Below are 22630 nucleotides of genomic sequence, written 5' to 3'. Positions count from 1 at the left end.
ACTAACAGAGATGGGACCAAGTCACACATGTGCAAGTCTCAAGTAAGTCTCAAGTCTTAACCTTAAAGTCTCAAGTAAGTCCCAAGTCATTTTTTTCTTGGGCAAGTCAAGTCAAGTCACAGATTATGTCAAGTCAAGTCCTTAAATAGGTCAAGTCCAAGTCACAGTGACTTGAGTCCCCATCTCTGGACACTAATAATGTCATGTGTGTTCTAGAAGGTTCCCTCCTTCACACACCTGATTCAAATGATCAGGTCATGATCATGCTTCCACCGAGCTTGCGAATGACCTGATCGTTTGATTCAGCTGTGCTGAAGCAGGAAGAACTGGAAAACAGGCAGGACAGAGGCTCCCTAGGACCGGACTTGACTACTCCTGCAGTTATATTAGGTAATATGAGTCATTTTCTGTAAAAAATATGGACTTGCAAATATAGTTTTATTGCCTACCTGTGTTGCTCCACCATTTGTGCTCAAATAATTGTTGCGTAATTGTTCTTCACTCATATGACATGGCAACAATGCATACGGACAGGAATTACATGTCTGACAGTGACAGCACTCTTTACTTGCTAAATGATGTGGAAATACAATTTAATGTTTACAATGTAGCAATTAGTATGTGTATCTCCAAGAGGTCAGTCAAAATTCAAGTTTCAGGCTAACCTGAATTAGAGGAAGAAGCCAGGCAAGACACCTAAGTGTCACATTTGCCACCCCATAGTGAAATGTATAATAGTAAAACCGTCCAATTAGAACACGTGGCTGAAGTAACTGCAGCACCATATAGGTGCATGCCCCCCTCTCTAGGATCAGTTGTAAAGCAAAGCAGAATGACCCAGACAGCACTCGGGCTAGAGTGGAGAAATTAGTTGACCCCAGAGGAAGTGTGTGTAAAGGTCGAGCACCATGGAGGAACTCGCCCGGGAGAGCATCAGTCTGCTGGCTCGGTCTGCGTCCCATTCAGATCCCCCGCGGCTGGGATCCTTCGGCGCCGTGTTCATCATGCTCAAGTCTGCGCTCGGAGCTGGACTACTAAACTTCCCCTGGGCCTTCCAGAAGGCCGGGGGAGTGACTACTGCTGTTAGCGTGGAGCTGGTAGGTGAACAGAAAATATGTCAACAATGGAGAAAACCTTTAATAGCATGGTGGTTTGCACGCTGCACTTTCTGGGAGTTATACAAAAACAACTATCTGAAATACGGGATGCATCGATCGACTGACATTTACTCTGTGTGAGAGAAATTAAAAGTTTTGTGTAATGTCAATCAGCAAAGTAATTAATAATTAGTCTACCTAGACATTATTTGTCCGCTCAAAAATGTAAATGACTGTTCCTCCTTAATTGCTTCAATTATTTTCACTTTCTTGGGCTGTGAAAAGCCCAAAGCTCAGTCATAACTCAAACATTATGATAAGAATTTTGTTCTGACCCCAAGTCTGACATGAATCCCTCTTTTTTTTTTTTTTTATCTGAGACTGCTTCATCCTAAGTCTCAAAACAGCGGATAAAGGACAGATTCCTTTAAAAAAAAATTCTCTAAATGTATATATGTAAATTTGTAAGCAGATCGCAAATATGCGGGCAAACACTGTACACACTAAAGTTTTTGTCTCCCTGGTGTGAAAGAGGCGCATGCTTTTCACACGTGACTTCTAATTAAGCAACCACTCGAGGCCCTCAGCTGTCGCTGCATGAGGTTTCCAAGTAGACCAAGGGGGCAACAGGTTAGGGGTAAAGTGATTCAGAATTTTGGAAAAAAAAAAAAACTAACAGGAAAAAAATTGACCTGCTCACAAACTTACCTTCGTTGCTGACGGGCTTCCTTCTGCTACAAGGTTTCAATGCAATTTATTTTTAATTAGGCTTATCAAATGTATCTAACTCAACAATTTCCACTTGCTTTTGTCTTAAATAAAAAACATATACCCTTTCAATCTTGAGGCAACATAATGCCGCAATGCTCCCACACAGTTAAGAAGAAAGCGTGTTAATAAATTGTCTCAAAAGCTATTTTAAACACTTCAGATTGATGAATAATGTATGGATTAATTATTAGTTTCGATTTGCTGACAGAGTTTTTGCTACTCATGCAGGTATCTCTGGTGTTCCTTATCAGCGGACTGGTCATCCTTGGCTACGCCTCATCCGTCAGCAGACAAAAAACATACCAGGATGTGGTGCGAGAAGTGTGTGGACGAGCAATCGGTCAGCTGTGTGAAGTCTGTTTCTGCTTCAACCTCTTCATGATATGTGTCGCCTTTCTGGTGGTGGTGCAGGACCAGCTGGAGAAATGTGAGTCTTCACTTCATGAAACACGAAGCAATGTAGATGGAACTTTTAGGGACATTTGTACCACAGATGCTGGAGTTGTTAATGTACAGACTAACAAATGGAGTTACGATGTGAAGAAGCCACACATATGTATGTATGTATGTATATATATGTATGTATGTATGTATATATATATATGTATATATGTATATATGTGTATATATATATGTATGTATATATGTATATATGTATGTATATATGTATGTATATATGTATATATGTATGTATATATGTATATATGTATGTATATATGTATATATGTATATATGTATGTATATATGTATATATGTATATATGTATATATGTATGTATATATGTATATATGTATGTATATATGTATATATGTATGTATATATGTATGTATGTATATGTATGTGTGTATATGTGTGTATATGTGTGTATATGTGTGTATATGTGTGTATATGTGTGTATATGTGTGTGTATGTGTGTATATGTGTGTGTATGTGTGTGTATATGTGTGTATATGTGTGTGTATATGTGTGTATATGTGTGTGTATATATGTGTATATGTGTGTGTATATGTATGTATATGTGTGTATATGTATGTATATGTGTGTATATGTATGTATATGTGTGTATATGTATGTATATGTATGTATATGTATGTATATGTATGTATATGTATGTATATGTATGTATATGTATGTATATGTATATGTATATGTATGTATATGTATGTATATGTATGTATATGTATGTATATGTATATGTATATGTATGTATATATATATGTATATGTATGTATATATATATGTATATATATATGTATATGTATGTATATATGTATGTATATATATATGTATATGTATGTATATATATATGTATATATATGTATGTGTATATATATAGTCAAACAAGATAAAAAAAACAGGCATATATTCTTTATCTATGCTTGGCTGCAATCTGTTTTTTCTTTTTGTCATCTTGTCCATTTGACATTACTCTAATCCCTTGATAACATGTTTTCAATTCCCGTAAATATTAATTTCGCAAATATTAATTCTTCAGTGTAAATCTGATATTTTTACGTGTTGTATTTAAAGTGGTTATTCCTTTTTTTTTGTGTGTGTTCCCCAGTGTGTATTTCTTTGTATGAGACGGTGACAGGGTCAGGTGAAGGGGAAATTCCATATCACTGGTACACAGACCAGCGCTTCGCCCTCTTCGTCATGTGTCTCGTTATCATCCTGCCGCTGTCCATCCCGAAAGAAATTGGCATTCAGAAATACACAAGGTTTGTCGTTGTGTACATCCATATACTACACTTATCAATGAACATATTTCTTCTCACCACAGTGTGCTGGGGACATTGGCTGCGACCTATTTGTGCGTGGCGTTGATTGTTAAATACTACCTGATGGAAAATCACACGGCCATTCTAACACCACTGCACACTCAAGGGTCAGTTTTTCTTTTTCTATTTCCTAAAACATACAACTATGACAAAAATTAAACACTTATAGACAGGTATCCTAATGACAAGATAGTGTACTGAAATGCATATATTCTTTATCCTCTATGACTAATATGACTCCTAGTTAGAGAAGACCAGAGACATCTCCTTGTATAGTCATGAATGAAAATTAATAGACCTTTGTTTTCTGCAATTCCATATTGACAATAGTTTGATAAAAATTAAGTATTGCCAAATATTTCCACTAGAGGTCGCTCTGATGGCACATTTTATTTCTGTGAAAACGAATACCTCCTGTGTAAATATTTGAAAGACACTGAATATTGCAAAATGTCTGTTAACAGCTTTGGTTACACAGTTTGCTTTGGTGGAAGCCTTTTTGTGTTTTGTTCATACTTATGTCAGTTCCTGTGAAGTCAACTTCTCCTGAATTAATTCTAGGTGTTTGTCAAAGTCTACTTTGGTCTTGAGCTGCAACTGATGTCTGTGTCTTTACAGTGTGGGTTCGTGGGCGTCCATGTTCAGTGTTGTGCCGACTATCTGCTTTGGTTTCCAGGTATGAACCACTTAAATTTAGAATTTCTACTGATATGCAGGAGTTATTATTTGTATCACATTGAGTTCATCAACTCCATAAAAAAATACAGTAAGCCTAGAGAGAATCAAATGAAGATAAAATGAAACACATTAACCAAACTACAACTTATCTATGGAGATATCGGGACGTCTTAACGATATTAGTGCCCTTTGACTTCACAAACTGACAAAAAAAAAAATACTCCAACATCTTGTAGAAAGTGTATTTGAGTCCTGCTTGTGTGTGCAGTGTCACGAGGCCTGTATAGCAATCTACAGCAGCATGGAGAACCAGAAACTGACACATTGGGTGGTCATCTCTGTCATCTCCATGCTCTTCTGTTTACTCATCTACACACTCACAGGTTGGTTGAACTCCAAAAATCATCAAGCTCATTGCACTAGAATCTGAAAACTGTTAAACGTGTCCACTTTTTCTACCACCAGGAGTTTATGGCTTCATGACATTTGGTCGAGAAGTCGCTTCTGATATCTTGATGTCATATCCAGGGAATGATGTTGTCATGATCATTTCCAGACTGCTTTTTGGAATATCAATCATTACAATTTACCCAATTATTCTTCTTCTCGGAAGGTATGTTGTACCAAGGTTTTTGTCGCCAATGTTTGGTACCAAAGTCTGCGTGTCTCACAGGTCAGTCATCCTGAACCTGATGGTGCGAATCCAAAGGCGTCGTCTGGGAATCGTCACGAGCTCATTTGAGAGTCGCTGTCGAACGCTCCTCACTGTTATCTGGATCACAATTACTCTTCTCATCGCCATGTTTGTCCCGGACATGGGCGAGGTCATCAGCGTCATCGGAGGAATCAGTGCCTTCTTCATCTTTATTTTTCCTGGTACATGTTTTTGTAAATACACACTAAAATGAGATTAACATACAATACATACTAAATGTAGATGAGTGTTTGAGAAATGAAGGATTTTATTACAAAAAAGATGTCTCATCATAATTGCACATACGTAAGGCAGGGCAAGGCAGTTTTATTTATATAGCGCTTTTCATACACAAGGCAACTGTAAAAAAAAAAAAATGGAAAGGTCATACATTCTGAATTTACTCAGTTGAAATATTGCAAGCCTTTTATTATTTTAGTATTGCTGATTATGGCATACAGCTTAAGAAAACTCAAATATCCTATCTCAAAATATTAGAATATCATGAAAAAGTAAACAAATTATGAACAGAAATTCTGATATGAATTAAGTGGATTATATCCCAGTCGAAAGCAAATATATCCCCCTACAGTTTTCTGTATTTTGTGCATTTCATTGGGAGACAGAAAATATCCTCTACTTCTGGAATGGTCAATGTGTACCTAATTCAGAAAAACTGAGGCTGCATTGCTGAAATAATTGCAAAATTGTGCCTGTCTTGCAATACAGGTCTTTGCTTGGTGTTCATCATGCAAAATGAACCTGTGAGTCCGAGAGTCAGGTGAGGCATAGCGTTTCTTTCTTTTTTTATTCTGTGTATGTACACTGCATAGTCTTATACCTTTCCTAAAACATCTGTCACATTTTGCAGAGTGGTTTTAACAGTTTGGGGAATCATAACCATTGTTGTCGGAGCCTTCATCTTTGGACAGAGTACGACTATTGCTGTCATGGAGCTTCTTGCCAAATTTTGACTGCCTCATCTTGGTGCTCCACTGTGACTCCTGGGCGATTGGTGGGACCCCCCTTTTGCACAAGCGAACTTATGTCATTTTTAAAAATTATTATTATTATTATTATTATTATAAACGCATGTGTGTGATTCAGTTAAGGCTTTATTGTATATTTGGAGTGTTTTGTGATGCAATTTAAATGGGTCCAAGTTAAACAATATAAGATAAGCCTCTCGTTGTATGCAATTGTATATACATACAGTTTGAAAATAATTATAAAATGATAATGTGAAAATACAATGTCTTCTGTACGGTAATCTCCAACTCACCAAATGTTTTCATCTTGGAGCTGACAGGGGGCAGTATTGCCTCTTTTAAGCATTATATCAGAGAACAGAACATCTTTCATATGTTGTAGTGCAAATTGCAGTCCACATCTCTTTTCATGGGACAAGTTTTTGCCATTAGAATGTTTGCCTCTCTCAACTGGTGACTGATGATTTTCCTTCAAGTGGACAAATGATAAATCATTTCTGCACTAATTTTAATCTGTAACTGTCACCTTTCAAGACGAATGGTTGTGGCCCCTGACTTGAGTTATGGTAGTGCACATGCATACTCCATGTGCAGGACTGTTTTGAAAAGAACTGGAGTAAAGTAGGATTATCGTAAATGTGCTGCCATGCCTTTGAGTATGAGCATTAACTGAGCACATGGCAAAGAAAGACAAGATCTCTCCCTCTGGGTGCATATACTGTGGTTAATTCATATAATTAAACTATAAAGCATCAGGAAACAAATCCATTTCCGTAATGTTTTTGTCCCACCCATCGAGTGCAGTTCTCAGCCTCCGGAGACTGAGATGCTGCTTGAGTTGCGCCCATGGGAGATTATACAGTATTTCAACCTGCTGGCCAAATGACTTAATCCAGTAAATGTGAGGGAGGGGAAAAAGCCTTGAAAATTACATGTCCCTTAGCTGCTTTTCTGTAAACCATACGTAAGAGAGACTGAAAGCAGAGTCAGTATAAAAGTCAGTGGTGTCCAGTTTATGGTGATGGATCAAGATGGTACAGAGAAAAAAAAAAATCCTCCTGACACAGTAATGGCACCATCCGTCTGTTCATCTTTGTCCGTTAACTAGGAACTAGCCTGCTAACAAACAGATGGACAAACTAACATCAGTTCGGCTTTGGCAGAGTTTTGCCATATGGTCATTACAACAACTCTACTAATGGCGGCTTATTTACATTACTGTGTTGTATGAAGCCACAATCAAGTCAGATACATGAATAATAATCCATGTCATGCAGATTCACTACCTCAAGTCTAATCAAACATAACGTTGAGATACTTCAATCAAAGCGGTTGGGCGGACAGACAGACACAAAGGCCATTAGCATCTCACGGCAACCGCTAAGAACCATTCTTCATTCTCAACATTAGATTATGTTTTCATTTTCCTTTGCGACATTCATTACTGCGCCGTCCCCTGTAGCTACTGGCGTTATCGAGAAATTACTCGTAATGTCCGCCTCTTGCGGTGCTAATTTGTGGCGCCGTGTCTCTTAAATGTTTAATTGTTCCTGATAAGAATGTCAGAAAAAAGGGGCCGGATCTTAATGAATGTGGCTACAGTTCCTTTATTATGGAAAGAAGGTGAAAAGAAAGTTTGAACCCTTCTGGGTTACTGGATACGTGACATGCATGGTGGATGCATGACATTACTGTGTGATTGACCTTCTTTATTATACATTAAGGTTATGGTCAGCAGACTGAGATCATTATGGATGGAGATAGTGTGCGTCCATCACTATAAGAGTGGCCTTTATTGGATTGAGGTAAATCTTGCATGGTATATGAAGAAAAGACTCGGCGACTCATTTACATCGCCCCTACCTTGAGGACCGGACAGTTTCAGAGTTTGTTGCTCCTCGTGAATATTTTCTGCTTTATGATACAGTGCTGTATGGTGGCAGTGAACTCAACTCAACACTCTTCAAATTAAGTGTCACTCCCTTGATAAGGAAATGATGATTCAGCAATTAAGTTTTAAGACAAAATGTTATTTGTTTTGCATTGATTAGAACACGTGTAATCAGGACAATGGAACAAGGATTGCTAAGTGAGACCTGTGCAAGTGGCCAGTGGTTTAGCTGCAAATAGAAAGACAAAATGTTTACAGCTACCATTTTGGAAATCCTAATTGCACCTGTATATCCCAGAGGTCCATTATTTATGAATGAGGCTCCCTCAGTGGGTGTCCTGCTTTTGCTTTGAGCCCTCAGGTCCTCCATCTCTTACCAAAACCTAATTTAACCACATGCAGCATGTTGTATGTAAATGCACAATATATATAGGAAATAGCCCCACAGCAGAGAAAATAAACATCCATAAGGTTCATTCTCTGCTACAGTACATTGCGAAAGTCAGGATGAATCAGCTGACATGTCGGAAAGCTCTGATCATAATACATACAGATCAGGTTGTAATCTCTAAAGATGCTCACACAAGTCAGCTCAGTGTAAAAGGTACATCATCTATTTAAGAAATGTTCCAAAAATCATCTTGGACTATATTTGCCTGTCTGACATATTGTAAATAATGTGATTTGTCAAAGTGACTTCACATCGCAGTGTGTTCACGATTTATGCTAATGAATCGGCAAGTCAGTGAAGCTCTGAAGACAAATGTCTGGGGCCATATTCAAAAGGCTATAAGTAAGCAGATGTTTTATGATTCATTTGGTAATTGTGTCTAAAATGCTTGTGGAGCTGGTTCAAATATTATACTGTATTTTGTATTTCAAATAAATGCAAACTTGACATGACAATGTCAACCTTAACAATATATTTTTTTCTTTAAAAATGTCCCAGGGTTGGACTTTTTAATCTATAAAGTACAATCAAATGTTGCAAAAATTGCCAAATATACATGTTTCATACAGAAGCCTATTCAACATTATGAACAACCTTCACCATGTTTGTCTTTGCCTCGTCAGAATCTTCGAAGACATTAATCCTTCAGTGATATTCAATTAGATGAATTAATCATTTAACCAATTATTCTAATGTAGAAGCGGCGACTTGGTTACATTTATCAAGAAAAACTCACATTGATTAATTGAAACGATAATAAACAGCACTAATAATGAGACAGAAACAATATTATTTTTAATTCAAACAAAAATCAAGAGCATGTTCATGAGGATGAATGACAGAATGAATGTTTAAAATGCCACACGCAGATAGACTGCGCGTGTGCTGCGTGATCACGTGACCATGTTGTTTCTGTGATCACATGACTTCCGGGTCCGTGCTGCGTGATCACGTGATTTTCTGTCTTCCGGGTCCGTTCTGCGAATGAGTCCGGTGAGTTTTTTTGTTTTGTTTACGATTGTTTACATTTTTACTTGCTGCATGTGATGAAAAAAGAAAGCATCGCTCTGAAAACATTTACTAATATGAGACGTTTAGAATATTGCTTGTTTAGCTCCTTACAACGCTCACTTTTTTCAGTGATTTCTCTTGTAGCCTGACTCAATATTGTCTTTGGTTTTAATTTACTTTACGTTGACGACGAATGGTTAGTGGCAGCATATGAAAAGGTAGTACAAATGCCTTGGAATTAGAACTAAACCTTTTTTAGTCTTAACGAACATTACAGGATTTTTTTGGAGTCACTAAGTTGACAAGTTGGAAAAGTTATCATCTTGTCAGAAGGGCTTTTCCTGTGTAGGGTCTTTCCAGAATCATAGTCATCAACATTTTTGAAAATCCGACTATATATTTAATGTATTATTTATTGTTACAATTTCAAAAAAAAAAAAAAAAAAGGCAGTAAACGAAGATACGATTATACAATTCGTCTAGCTCAACCTCAACTGTGCAATTTTGGGAAATTTTGTTATGATCTGATAAAGCCAAGGTTGAACATTTTGGCCATAAGCACAACCTTGGTTCATCAGAAACTGTGAAATGATTTATCTTGGTCTCATTTTTGGCATTTGAAATGGGGTGTGTAGACTTTATGTATAACCATTGTGTCTCGGTTTCTTTTATAATTTTACCAATCATGTTGTTCCACCACAGCGGGTGAGGAAGATGATCTCGGTCAATGGAATCAGCAAGAAAGTCTGCAGGCGGCGGCAGCAGCAAGTCAGCAACCTTGCAGCTTGTGATGCTGACGCACTGACGGAGATTAAATGCCTATTCAGTAAATTTAAATCGTACATCAAACCGTCCAATGAAGAATGGTGCATCCCTAATGCAAATGTCACCCTCAGACCGCACGCAAAAGTAGAAAACTGCCGCCTTCAAGCCCTAAAGGTGTCCCTCAATGCTGTGAAGAACCAACTCAGTGACAAGAACATTGAAGTGTGGCATCAGCACACCAACTCCACCAACCGTGCCGGCAAGGTCATCGCCACGGTGCGCTCTGCCGCCAATGCGGAAATCTGCACTCAGGCATGGTGCAAGTTTTATGAGATCCTGGGAACGTTCAGTGTTCTTCCCGAAGAGGCGATCCACTCCGGGGAGCTCAACACGGTTCACCTGTGTGAAGCTCCTGGGGCTTTTATAAGCGCCTTGAACCACTACGTCAAAACCAGCAAACGCACGCGCTACTGCGACTGGAGTTGGGCCGCCAACACACTCAACCCGTACCATGAGGCCAATGCAAGTGTCACGACCGTCGCGGACGATCGCTTGATTGCCAACACTCTGCCGTGGTGGTTTTTTGGCTCAGACAATACCGGCGACATCATGCTCCAAAAGCACCTACTGGAGCTGCAGACGTTTGTGGCAAATATGCGGCGAGTAGATCTGGTGACGGCGGACGGGAGCTTCGACTGTCAGGAGAACCCAGATGAGCAGGAGGCTCTTGTGGCGTCGTTGCATTACTGCGAGGTGACCGCCGCTCTGCTCCTCCTCAGTCCCGGCGGCTCCTTTGTGCTCAAAATGTTCACTCTGTACGAACACTCCTCCGTCTGTTTACTGTATCTGCTCAACTGCTGCTTCCGCTTAGTCAGCATCTTCAAACCCGCCACAAGCAAGTCTGGAAATTCCGAGGTTTATGTCGTGTGCCTCGACTACGACCGCAAGGAGACCGTCAGGCCTCTGCTCTCCAAACTTATCCGGAATTACGGTCCGCATCTGGCGGACGGAGAGGCGCTCTTCCCGGAATCCTCGATCCCGCCGTCTTTCCTCGCACAACATGAAGACCTGTGCACGTACTTTCACGCTCTCCAGGTGGAGACCATCACAGAAAACATGAGATTATTTGTCCAAATGAGCGCCGAGGAGAGGGAGAGGCTCGACAACATAAGGGATTGTACCGCTCAGGACTACATGCGACGTTTCCAGGTAGGCTGGCACATTTCTTTTTTTTTAACTTTAGGGTATTCACTATTTTTTTTAATAATCAATGTCAGTTATTTTGTGGATTCATTGATATATATTTCCAAAAGAAAAAATCTTTAAAGCCACATTCATAAGCACACACATCAGGAATAATGCATCTCTGGTCTCTGTGTTCAGGTGACGTACCTGCCTCGGAATCAATGGATCTCCTCTCACACCGTCAACCCCGCCTACAGTCGTGCCTCGGTGGGCCGACCTCTGGGACCGAAAAAGCAAGCGGCGGGCTCCTTCAACGAGCGCAGGGAATTGAAGATCCTCAGCTGGAAGGAGCGCGTCAAGAGAGGTTGCCACAGCGACTGGATACAGGAACACCGCTGTGAAAGCGACGTGACGGACGGCGTTCTGCGCGGACCCCTGTCTGGCTGTCACGTTTATTCTTGGTATGTAATTGTCGGCGCGGCACTGCGTGCTGTCAGAAACTCTCCGTTCTGTGCAGGAGTCTTGTTAAACTACGTGACTGAAGCACAGGTGGCCTCAGCTGAGAGAGACTTGAACCAAGTGGCTCCCTGTGATTCATGTCACGTCGTTAGCGCCGCGTCCATCTTGTCGGATCTTGCGGGACTTTGCGCTGACAATAACGAGACGGAAACAAAAAGGCAGTGTATGGTGTTCGGTAGCCGCTCGGAGTGGGACGCCTGTGCGGGCCAAATGGAAGAGCTACTTCTCACCTTTCCTTCAGAGGGTTCATATCCCGAAGGAGGCCGCGGCACGCTGCACGACGCGGCGCCGCCGTACCAGCATCAGCTCGTCAACCGCGTTGTGATGTCCCTGCGGGGTCTGACCTCTGGGGATGCCCTGTTGCTGCCCGTGCCGTCGGCGCTCACCCGCGTCTCGGCTGCGTTGGTGTTCTGCTTGCACGCTTGTTTTCGCTCAATCAAGTTCAGATGCCCGCCCCCATCAGGCGGCGCCGGAGCAGTGCTCGTATGCGCTGGCTTTTGCCCTCGAGCTGCGGCCCGAATCCTCCCATCCCTGACAGAAGTCCAAAACTCTATTGGTGAACTGCTGAAAGGACAGGACGCGAGTAAATGTCAGCTAGCTTGTGATAGACAGGTGCTCCAATTTGTGCCCATGGAGGAACTGCTCAACGGAGATTTTACTGACTTCCTGCGGACCATGAACTCTGAAATCATGCGACACACGCTGCATTTGCTCATGCAAGAATAGAACAGGCGAGACTATGTCAGTTAACGCACCTTAGAAAGCATTGTATTATTTTATATTCATATGAAATTTGTATTTTTTTAATTCGGCAAAACCGTTTTTCTTTTTTGTGCGGGCTATCATATATGCAAGAGTATTTGTCATCAGATTCAGAATCTGAATTACTAACAATACATTCAAAACAAAACATTCAACGGACCCTTTTCAGTTGAAAAAAAATCAACATTCAGCTACAAATTCGGCTGCAAAACATCCCTTCCGGATCACTGGGAGCCAAAGTAATCGTTGGAGCCATCAGCCAACCAAGGGAGCCAACATGATTGGACATTAGAAGTTCTTCCTCAAGTGCTTTGGGCTGATGACCCCGAAGTGATGTTTTCCTGCTGAATGCGGAAATAGCAGCTTGATGTTGAATTTCTTTTTCTATTTTTAATCTTTTGTTATATTTGTGCAAACTCTGTATGTTTGTAAAATAAAAGACCACCCCTTTGTGGCCCCATTGTTCACCTCTAACTTGTTTATTAAGAAGCACACGAAGAAGAACCAATAGAGAAAGACCAAAAGCGTAACCGACGAGGGTGTGATCATAGCAGCCGAAACCCCCCCGCCCCACCCCGGCCCTCCGCAATTTTTGTACTGACCTTTTATTTCAAAGTGAGGCTATCAAATCTCTGAGTTTATATTCATTAATATGACATTTAAAACAGAGCAGATACATCAAATAAAATAAATGTTAGTCTAAAAATTGCAGTGTAAATGTTATATTTGGGCACGATGTGCTGGATTGTCACACTCCTTTTAAAATGATAGGTCGAGGTTTTTTGGGGGGTCGGGGATGAAACCATCAACGAGAACAAAATCACAACATTTCTATTTGACATAAAAGAAAAAACGGTGGCTCTTGATTCGATAGTTGTGTATGACAAACTCTATGAAGATCCTTGAAATATGCTTTTAAAACCAATCTGAAAAAATAAATGGGCACGTTAAGTGGGATTGATCGTCCTCGACCTCTGACACTCGCATGAGTCTCTTGGAAGCTATTTTTGTTTTGCGGCTATCCTTGTTTTGTCAGTGATAAACTACGGTCTATAACAGCTACTGTGTTTTCATCGATTTAAATAATGTAATTACATCAAAAGAATGCATGTTATGATTTTTTATGTTTTATTTATGATTTCTAAGAGCCTCTCCATGTTGAAAAGAATAAATGACAAGACATGCATGCATCAACCCTCTTTCCATGCAAGTAAAAGTTGCTCTCAGTTGAAATTCATGCGTCGCTGAATTCACCAGGGTTTTTTAGGGAAGATCTGAACAAACAAAATGTCCCCGGTTCTGAGCGTCAAGCCTCCTGTCTGTCACAGATGGTTAGTGAGCCGCTGCGGCCTACCCTAGAGTGATGGCATTATTTTTTTTTCCCAGGCGTAGTGGAGCTTTTGTCTTTTGGCCATTGTACTGCTTGATTGCCGGGTTTACAAATGTATTTCTTAATTATCTGGACCATGAGGACTGAAACCAAAAAAATGCCAAAAAGGAATATACGCATGGTTACCATACTAATGAGTATGAAAAGTCTACGCACTGCTTTTCAAATGCCAAATTTTGGCAACGTGGGGAAAAAAACAATTATTTTATTTCTGAACACAGCCACACGGCTGTTTATATCGACAGGGACAGTTTGCTCGCTTAAGCATATCAGATGTTCCCCGTCTTCCACTACACACACAAACTTTTAAATTCTCCTCAGATTACTTAGTCTTTTAATTAATTTGTCAGCACAATACCACTGGGATCTTTTAGTCTTTCCACATTATGGATTACACTTGAAAACCGGATCACACTGCACAAAAAATAGTGAATCAATCATCACTAATGTGACACCCCCACCAGCCACCAAAACAAACCACTCAGATTAACTCAAATAGTTTAGGAGATTTAGCGTCATTCAAGATAAAAGATACGCATTAAAAAAATGTTTACAAAGTGCTGACAGCAGAATTTTTTACCTTTGTATTCTGAACTGGCTTTATTATTGCAGAGATTTCAGATTTACGATACGTTCGAATTATATAGATTCAATATATATAATATATATGCTGGCACAGTTGTATGAATTTATATTGGTAGCACTGATGTTTTCTGACAGTTTTGAGGTTAAGACGTGGCTTAAATCTGCGAAATGGCCACTGAAGGTCATTGTACCGAATGCACACATTGTCACTGTAGCCATCCAGGCGGGATGTGACCAGAGCGTCGATAAGGATGACAAGTATTGCGTGAGAGATAAACAAAAGTTCCTCGTAAAACTGTTTTTAATCTTGCAGTTGCAGAAGGGATCTTTTTTTTTTTTCTATGACAGTCTGTATTAATTGTGACATAATGGAGAGAGCGCGCCACTGAGCAATCCCGAGCCACCCTCCACTATCTGTCACAGCAACGCTAGGCACGCCAACGAGTCCCTCGCTCCTTGTGCAGCTGTTGTCTGACAAAACCTCTTTGTTTCGTGAACGAAAAATGGATCATGCGAACAGAGCGATGGGGGATCAATCTTCATATTAGGAAAATAAATAGATATGAGGCGCAGGCCATCTGGCATAGAAGATGCACACGATGCTTTTACATTAAAAGCAGGGGTATAAATGAATTGTATAGCTTTATTTTAATTTGTGTGAGCGAACCCACGGAACGCCAACTGACATAGTGACTAGTTGACTACCGTATTTTCCGGACTATAAGGCGCACCGGACTATAAGGCGCACCTTCAATGAATGGCCCATTTTAAATCTTTGTCCTTATATAAGGCGCACCGGACTATAAGGCGCACCATTAATGCATCATGTTAGATTTTTAATCCAAATCAAATCATTCTCCATTTTATCTTTTTTATTTCAACTTCAGACGCAAAAAATGGCTTTATAATCACAAAATAATGATCCTTTTTGATTCATGATTCATAGTCTTCAGCGGGCCACTTATGATTGATTTCATGACACAATGCTTCGGGCCAGTTTAAATTTAGGAATTTGGTCCATATATAAGGCGCACCGGACTATAAGGCGCACTGTCGGCTTTTGAGAAAGTTTTAGGTTTTTAGGTGCGCCTTATAGTCCGGTAAATACGGTACTTAGTTCAACCCTTACCACCAACAACAGTCATTGCTGATTTTCCATTGAGTTGGTACAATGGTTGGTGACGCAACTGAAGGAAGAACAAAATCTCTCGGTTACTGTTTTAGCTTCCCTCTATGAAAAAAAAAGACATGTTGAGTTTTTTATAGTGTGAATTCAAAGGTAAAACTCCTTCATGGAGCTGCATTATGTTAGCTGAACTGCTGCAATGTTGTGAGAAATGTGCAAATAGAACAGAAACAGCGTTGGTATCACAGTCCTGCATATAAATTTACGGATAATGTCCCATTCTTCTTTACATTATCATGTTAATCCCCAAGACTCTAGTCTAAAAAAATAAATCGACGAGTGCGGTTCAATAGAATCCAACCAATTCCAATATCATGTGTTTGAAAGGGGCATAATTATTTTTTTTGGGGGGGGGGGGGGTTGACTCTGGGAGAAAATAGGAATTCAATGTCATCAATCTTTCAAAGTGGCTGTTATTTTCTGTTCATAAACAACAACAAGCAATTAACCCCCGACACCTGACCTTAATTGGATCGCGTGTCGATTGGCGGAGATATGTATTGCCGTGATGTTCCTGTCTCCGTATGTAAATCACGTTGGATGATTCCAGAATGGCTGCAACACTTTCTGGGCATGTCTTCACAAAAAGCTCATTAGTTGAACTCTCCTCGGGCTTTCTAGCTTGACACGGCAAGGCAAGGCGTGCCATGAAATTCAGGCATACATGTGCCTCATGTCTGTCACTGACTAAATATCCGGGCTCAACTGAATTCTCGCTTTCTCCTCACGGGCACGTCAATGACTTCAGATCAACCGCTACATCGAATCGAGTCAGTGACGTGATTGGACAGTGGGGAACGAGAAAACACAAATCAAACTGCCGGGTCGTCAATTATTCATTTTACTTCTTGGAATTAGGTGCACACTTACGTACAAACTGACGTGGATAAATTGTGGGCTATTGTTGTGCGGGACTTGGATGGTGGAAGACCTTTCTTAATGCAAGTGCATCTTCTCTTTATATTGAATGCCATTTTGCCGCATGAATTATCAATGTGTTGCCCTAATTGGCTGTCAGAGAGGTTCAACAATATATTTCATATTTTGGTCCTTCAATCCAAAACCCAACAAGTTTCCAGTCCAGGTCAGCAGTTGTCAGTCATTCGCACCTATCACATATTCTGAATTGGGCTATTGTTCTTTTTGCATTGCCAAACCATGTTTAGTGCCCAATAAACATCCCCAATGAACCCGAATGGAAGTAGTAACGATCAAACACCAATCGTATCGTTTTTTTATCGACATTTTAGTCAAGTGATGAAACAGATTATTGTTGTCAACCTTTTAGACTTCTTGAAGCATGCTGTATGATCGAAGCCGAGATGGTAACGTGACAACAAATAATCACTTGTTCTCTCAGGTGACATTGCTACGAGAGGTGGCGTTGTTATTGCACATCAGAGATGGGATAGCCAGCATGTTAATTGCTCCCCTTAGACCGGAGGGGTGAAGGACAGTGATTCATGCCTGCACGCAAGGAATTACATTGCTAGTGGATGCGCTACAAGCTGTACAGTGTTTTTCTGCTAACAAAAGGCCTATGAGGATCACCCTGTGTTTGGTGAGCAGTATTATGACAGCGTTTGGAAAATCAAGCATCGATATAAACCCCGCCCCCCCTTCCAGGTGCATGGTCCCACTATTTTTCTTGATCTCTAATTTATGACTAACGCTCGCTTATATTGTGTGTAATTCCACTTTCAACCACGAGACGGTTGCACACTTAGTTTGAAACAATGTAAATTTTGAAAGGAGAAGAAACAAACAGGAATTATTTCAATACAGCCTAGTAAATTATTGACTGGTCTCTGCTGTAATCCTACTTTTTAAGACTACAGAAAGCGACAGCTCTGGGTTAATCTTTTAGAAAGTAACATCTGCGGGCATGATTATTGATGTGTATTGTGAGATATAGGTTAAGTGGATTTCACTTCATTGGTCTGGTAGGTTATACTTGGCGATCAAGGATTACTGTACCCATTGTCAAGTGTTGCGGTAATCCGTTCGAGTCGAAAACCCCTGTAACAAAATTGGAAGAATTGATCGAAAATACTATTTTGCTTTATCTGTTTCCAGCATTCTCTCTGAGTCAAACTACTTGTTGTCAGTCTGCATTGTGTCGCTGATAAAATGGCTGATTACTGCAATGAGGCAATCTGTCACTCTCATTTACACTAATCGTACACTCCCACTCTGATTGCTGCTCCAGCGCATTAATGCCGGAGCAAATGTCTCTAGCACTCAAGCCCACAAAGCCTAATTTGATCTGCGTGAACACTTCCACATAAATAAACCCATTTCATTCGACCCAGCAATATGCACATTGGGGTATTTATTGCCTATCTAAGTGTATAATTATGCAGCTTTAGATAGTGTGCACAGGAAAAGAGGACTGTGGGTGTGCGTTTGTTATTGTAGTGATGCTCCTTAGCTGACTTTCTTGATTATCTTTGTAATGAGACGGACACCAAGAAATGAAAGGAGGGTTTAAAGGCCTCCTGGTAATTTGCGAGCGCATTCACTTGGACCACTTTGGAGTTAAACGTGTCCGGCGGGTGAGACAAACAAGCCCTTGGGTCACATCATGACTTGATTGGACGTCCTCTTGGCCATTCAGAAGACGGATTGCCTGTTAGATTGAACGTGTCATTATGGGCCCTGAACATGAATGTTTTAAATGGTAGGCAGAGACGTGGTGTAAGTGTTTGGCGTCTGAACTTTAGTGTGATGTTCTCCTCCACAGTTTCCCGATCCGTTCACTAAAATGTTGTTGGTTATTCTGCACCAGGTTCTTCGTTTTCTGGGCTATCAGTGTCCAGTATATTTCTACAAGAACAGCACCACGATCGCATACGGATTGTTTTAGGGACAGATACGAGGGAGACCTTCCATTTATCAAGATGAATGCTTTAAATTTGCCCACTTGGCACAACATTTGCTAAACCAGTCATGAGATCCATTGCAAGTATGGAAATGGAGTTATTGAAGATATTCCAAATACATTTTTACCGGTTGTGTTTTTTATTAGTATAAACATTCACTGCATGGTTTGTTGTATAATAACTGCTAAATAATGTATGCAGATGTTAGCTTTGTGTTTATTGATATGTTGACTCGTCATGGAAATATAAGTTATAAACACAGTAGCATTTATTTGACTAAAATTAATTCCTTTCACAGCATAAATTGTTGCTCTGACACATTTGTTCAAAAAGACATTGTTGATTTGCACAGTAAAATCCAAGAAAATATGTCCCATTTGGGAAAGAAGATGCTCATTTTCGAAGCTAAATATTCATGTTTGCTATTTCCAGACTGTCCCAAATGGCAAACGGTTTTAATGTTCCCGACTGCAGTTCAGTAGCAGTAGGAGAAGCTTTATAGCCGTCACACTGCTTTAATATGGAGTGCAGATGTCTGGAGGTCTTTAAAACTTTAACATTGTGAAACAGTCTCACATGTTGCATTGGCTCTTCCACCACTCGTCCACTTGTCCCTTCCGCTGGCAAGGCGTGAGCGTGATTTACGTCTTCAGGTTTTGCCCAAAAGCGGCACAGCCAAGTGAATCACATGGACACCCATCTGAAAGTGTGCAGATTAGCTTCGCAATCAGGAGACAATTGATTTGATGGTGTTTTTAGATTTTTATCATACAATGAATTGCTATTTCTTCATTGAAAACGTGTAAAAACGGATTGTAGTTTTTTTTTTTTGTAGAGGCTGGAGCGGCTTAATGGTATTTCAATTCCTTTTAATGAGAAAAATTGATTTGTTATAGGAATGAATTAAGTTCTGGTCTGCGCAAAGAACAGCAAAAGCAAGCTATTTGTCATCCGTGTTTGTTTATTCTGTAAACCGACACTCTACCAAGCGTTAGCGACAATTTGATTAATTTAATTCGTGTCGCTTGGTTTGACAAATCATATTAGCCTGTGATCTCTTTAATTAGGCAGAGTTGTTAAATGCGTGGTGCCGATCTTTTAGTTGTCAGGAAAAAATACGTTACTTAGTCTTGTATCTGATCTTTGCTGCCTGAAGTGATAATGACAAATACGTTATTTAGAAGACATTCATTTTAATATAATGTGCTTTTGTTTTGAACACAAAAAGGAGCCATGTCAGATAAAAGTCACGCTGTGTCCCAGAAACTAAATAAAAAGAAAACGGAAAATAGCCTTTGGCGATAACTGCTTCATTATTCTCAGTTCCAAAAATGTGTTTCTATTTGGTTACTGTAAATGTAAGAAATGAGGTTCGTCCTCAGAGGCTCCGCTACACCCTAGCAAAATGTTATTTTTAGATGCACTGACACTACAAGCATTTAATAAATCATTAAAAAAAAGCATGGTTCATGTATTATAAATACATTTTATTTTGAAAAGGTTATGAATGTTTTAATTGTTGGTACGAAGGATAGAGTACTCTATTTTAGAAGGTGACTCAACTCACTTTACAATTAGCAGCACTTTGGCTAGTAGTGAACGATTCCTCAAAGAAACTGCTTAATGTCACTCCATATATAAGTTTACTATGAAAGTAAAACAAGAGACATTTAAATATTGCAATTAAAAACAATTTAACACCTGCTTAGGCCCAGTTAGCTGTGTGCTAACATACAATGGAAAAAGCCATTGACTTGCTAAACATTAGCATTGATAATCGGGAAAAAAAAGACAAATATCATTGCATATTATTAAATCAGTGAGAGTAGTGACAATGTGAATACAAACAAGTGAAAAATGTCTGGAGTATGTATTTTCTCAACCTGCTTATTTCCGTCAATGTCATTCAAACGATTATGTACCTTCATATACTGCATAGTTGATCCACTTTGCACGATCAGATTCAGCCTAATTCGACATAATCCCAAACCTGCTTCATTATGCGTGTGTTTGACAAAATTACCATGCATGGCAAAGCCTCGACAACACCTGCCCATCTTTTAAATACCGTGTTAATTATGCATACATCATTTTAATAAAGCATTAACTCGATTGCTCAGTTCGCTGTGATCAGTGACCTTCACCCTGTGTCGCAACTGGCATGCAATGCCAACACAATCGGGTTCCAGTTCCTTTACTTACTGAAATATGGGGAGTTGCACTACTATTGCATTTTCAGCATGGTCACTTTTTACTGAAAGTAGTAATTTTCCAAAATAATCTTCCCAACTCTGTTCCCAGCATATAGCAAGAGGTTAACACAGCACACTCTCGGGGAACGTGATTGTTCATAATCACATGATCAGGGACTCCATTAATGGCTGTGTCTCTCATCCATTATTATCCTTTTTTACATATCCCGCGCCGTTCCGGGATTGATCCCGTCGCTACGCCTCCGTCATTAAAAGGAGAGCAATCAGGCCTCGGCAAACATTCCATAATTATTATTCGTACACTTTTTATGACTATCGCAGCTCTTTGTCACATAAACACACGTGCGCATAAAAAAAAAAATCACTAACATACGCACCGGCCTCACCAATTATCTCTCTTTTTGTTTTCTTCATTTCTCTGATATCAGCGTACAGCCTGGAGGGAGGAGATAAAGTGTTTTCCTCTGCTTCTTCTGCAGCTTCACCCCCACCACGAGCACCCATTCTTCATACCAGCTTCCAGGGACCGAACCACAGAGTGGTTTGTATGAGGAAGGAGATTAAGAAAAGATAGGCGATAGGGCTCACGCAGCAAAGAGAACAAAGGTATGTTAGTGATTTAGGAGATATGCAAGAGCGGCCATTTGGATTTACGCCCTGAGTGGGTTCGATTGAGCGCGGGGAATGGGGCTCTTTGACCTCAGTGGGCCAGGAAGAGTGATGGAGAGTGTGAGAAGAGGTTTGAAGAAGGGTGGAAAGTAGCGGTAATACGGGGACAGAGTTTCGACCCAGCTGGGGGACAGCTCAAATCAAAAGTCAGCAGAGGAGAGAAGCAAGTGAAGTGGAAGACAATGTGTCTATAAATGGAACAAGGCAATGCATCAAACACATGATGAAATATTCTAGTTTGTCCTCCCCAGATGTTTGGGCCTCTTGGGTGACACGGGGTCAGTTTTGAAGGTGATTAAACGCTTTACTTTCACAACTAGGAGTGCAGAAGGAGATCATTTATGTTGCTGAGACTACGATCTGTGTTGCTGATATAGCAAATAATCTTCCTTACTGAAAGAATGGACATTAATCCGTTCTATCCTCCCCTCTTCAAAAAAACAAAATGTTTTATTTACTTTCTCAAAAGAAAAGCACTCTAAAATATTGTACTTGATGAAAACAAATAGTAATCACATTGCAATTGAATAGAATGTGAGGAATGATTGTTTGTGGCTTTTTCTGGTGTGTGTGAGTGGAAGGGGGCAGTATGCTGTTACAAATGAAGAAGAGTTTCACAACTACTACATTGTTGCGCAGACGATAAAGAATATGTGCTTGTGAAAAGTGTTGTATGTGTGCTTCTGTACTGTTTTTGTTGAAATATCTGTTGCTTAAAAGCTTAAAACTCCTCGACTATCAATACCATTAAGTTAGCCTGTTTATTGTGTTCTGCGTTGTGTGTTAGGATGAGGCTAGCAGACATTCCAAAGTCAAAATTGTTGTTCTGAATACATACCGTGTAACAATTTGTTTTATGTTTACAGTAACCTTCATTTGGGAGCACCAATTCAATGATTTAACAAGGTAGGAAAGATCTAACACCAGATTTCTATAAATCTTTGCAAGTGTAGTAGTGAGTACAATTTGCATACTAGTACATGGACTTCATTTTGTTTTTCAGTTCAGTTCAATAGGTGATAGAACACAATAATGATCTCATTTTCCATCTCTCAAAAACCTGGCAGTTGCGTGTGGATTGTCATCCTCTGCTTTTGGAATGTTTTTGCAC

General features: G+C 40.0%; 2 protein-coding genes across 5 annotated transcripts; both read left to right on the top strand.

The window, feature by feature from the left end:
• Window positions 1–431: 431 nt before the first annotated feature.
• Window positions 432–6729, top strand: slc38a8b (solute carrier family 38 member 8b). The gene is made up of 10 exons (XM_037247493.1): window positions 432–1097; window positions 2097–2295; window positions 3433–3589; window positions 3652–3756; window positions 4268–4325; window positions 4596–4710; window positions 4793–4940; window positions 5001–5203; window positions 5751–5802; window positions 5893–6729. The coding sequence occupies exons 1-10, from the start codon at window positions 909–911 to the stop codon at window positions 5993–5995; spliced, it is 1329 nt and encodes a 442-aa protein (XP_037103388.1). The 5' UTR covers window positions 432–908; the 3' UTR covers window positions 5996–6729.
• Window positions 6730–9274: 2545 nt separating this feature from the next.
• cmtr2 (cap methyltransferase 2) lies at window positions 9275–22431 on the top strand. Of its 4 annotated transcripts, none has more exons than XM_037248014.1 (4): window positions 9275–9345; window positions 10066–11337; window positions 11512–11774; window positions 22386–22431. In XM_037248014.1, exons 1-4 carry the CDS (start codon window positions 9337–9339, stop codon window positions 22414–22416), a joined length of 1575 nt encoding a protein of 524 aa, XP_037103909.1. In that variant the 5' UTR covers window positions 9275–9336; the 3' UTR covers window positions 22417–22431. The 4 variants fall into 4 exon arrangements, with proteins under 4 accessions (XP_037103909.1, XP_037103910.1, XP_037103911.1 ...); XM_037248015.1 differs by lacking the exon at window positions 22386–22431 and adding an exon at window positions 21279–22357; XM_037248016.1 differs by lacking the exon at window positions 22386–22431 and adding an exon at window positions 12074–12188.
• The last annotated feature ends 199 nt before the right edge of the window (window positions 22432–22630 follow it).

The sequence above is a fragment of the Syngnathus acus genome, chromosome 3, assembly GCF_901709675.1.
Source record: "Syngnathus acus chromosome 3, fSynAcu1.2, whole genome shotgun sequence".
Lineage (NCBI taxonomy): Eukaryota > Metazoa > Chordata > Actinopteri > Syngnathiformes > Syngnathidae > Syngnathus > Syngnathus acus.
The sequence above is the reverse complement of the archived record's forward strand: the minus strand, read 5'-3'. Positions and strand labels throughout refer to the sequence as shown.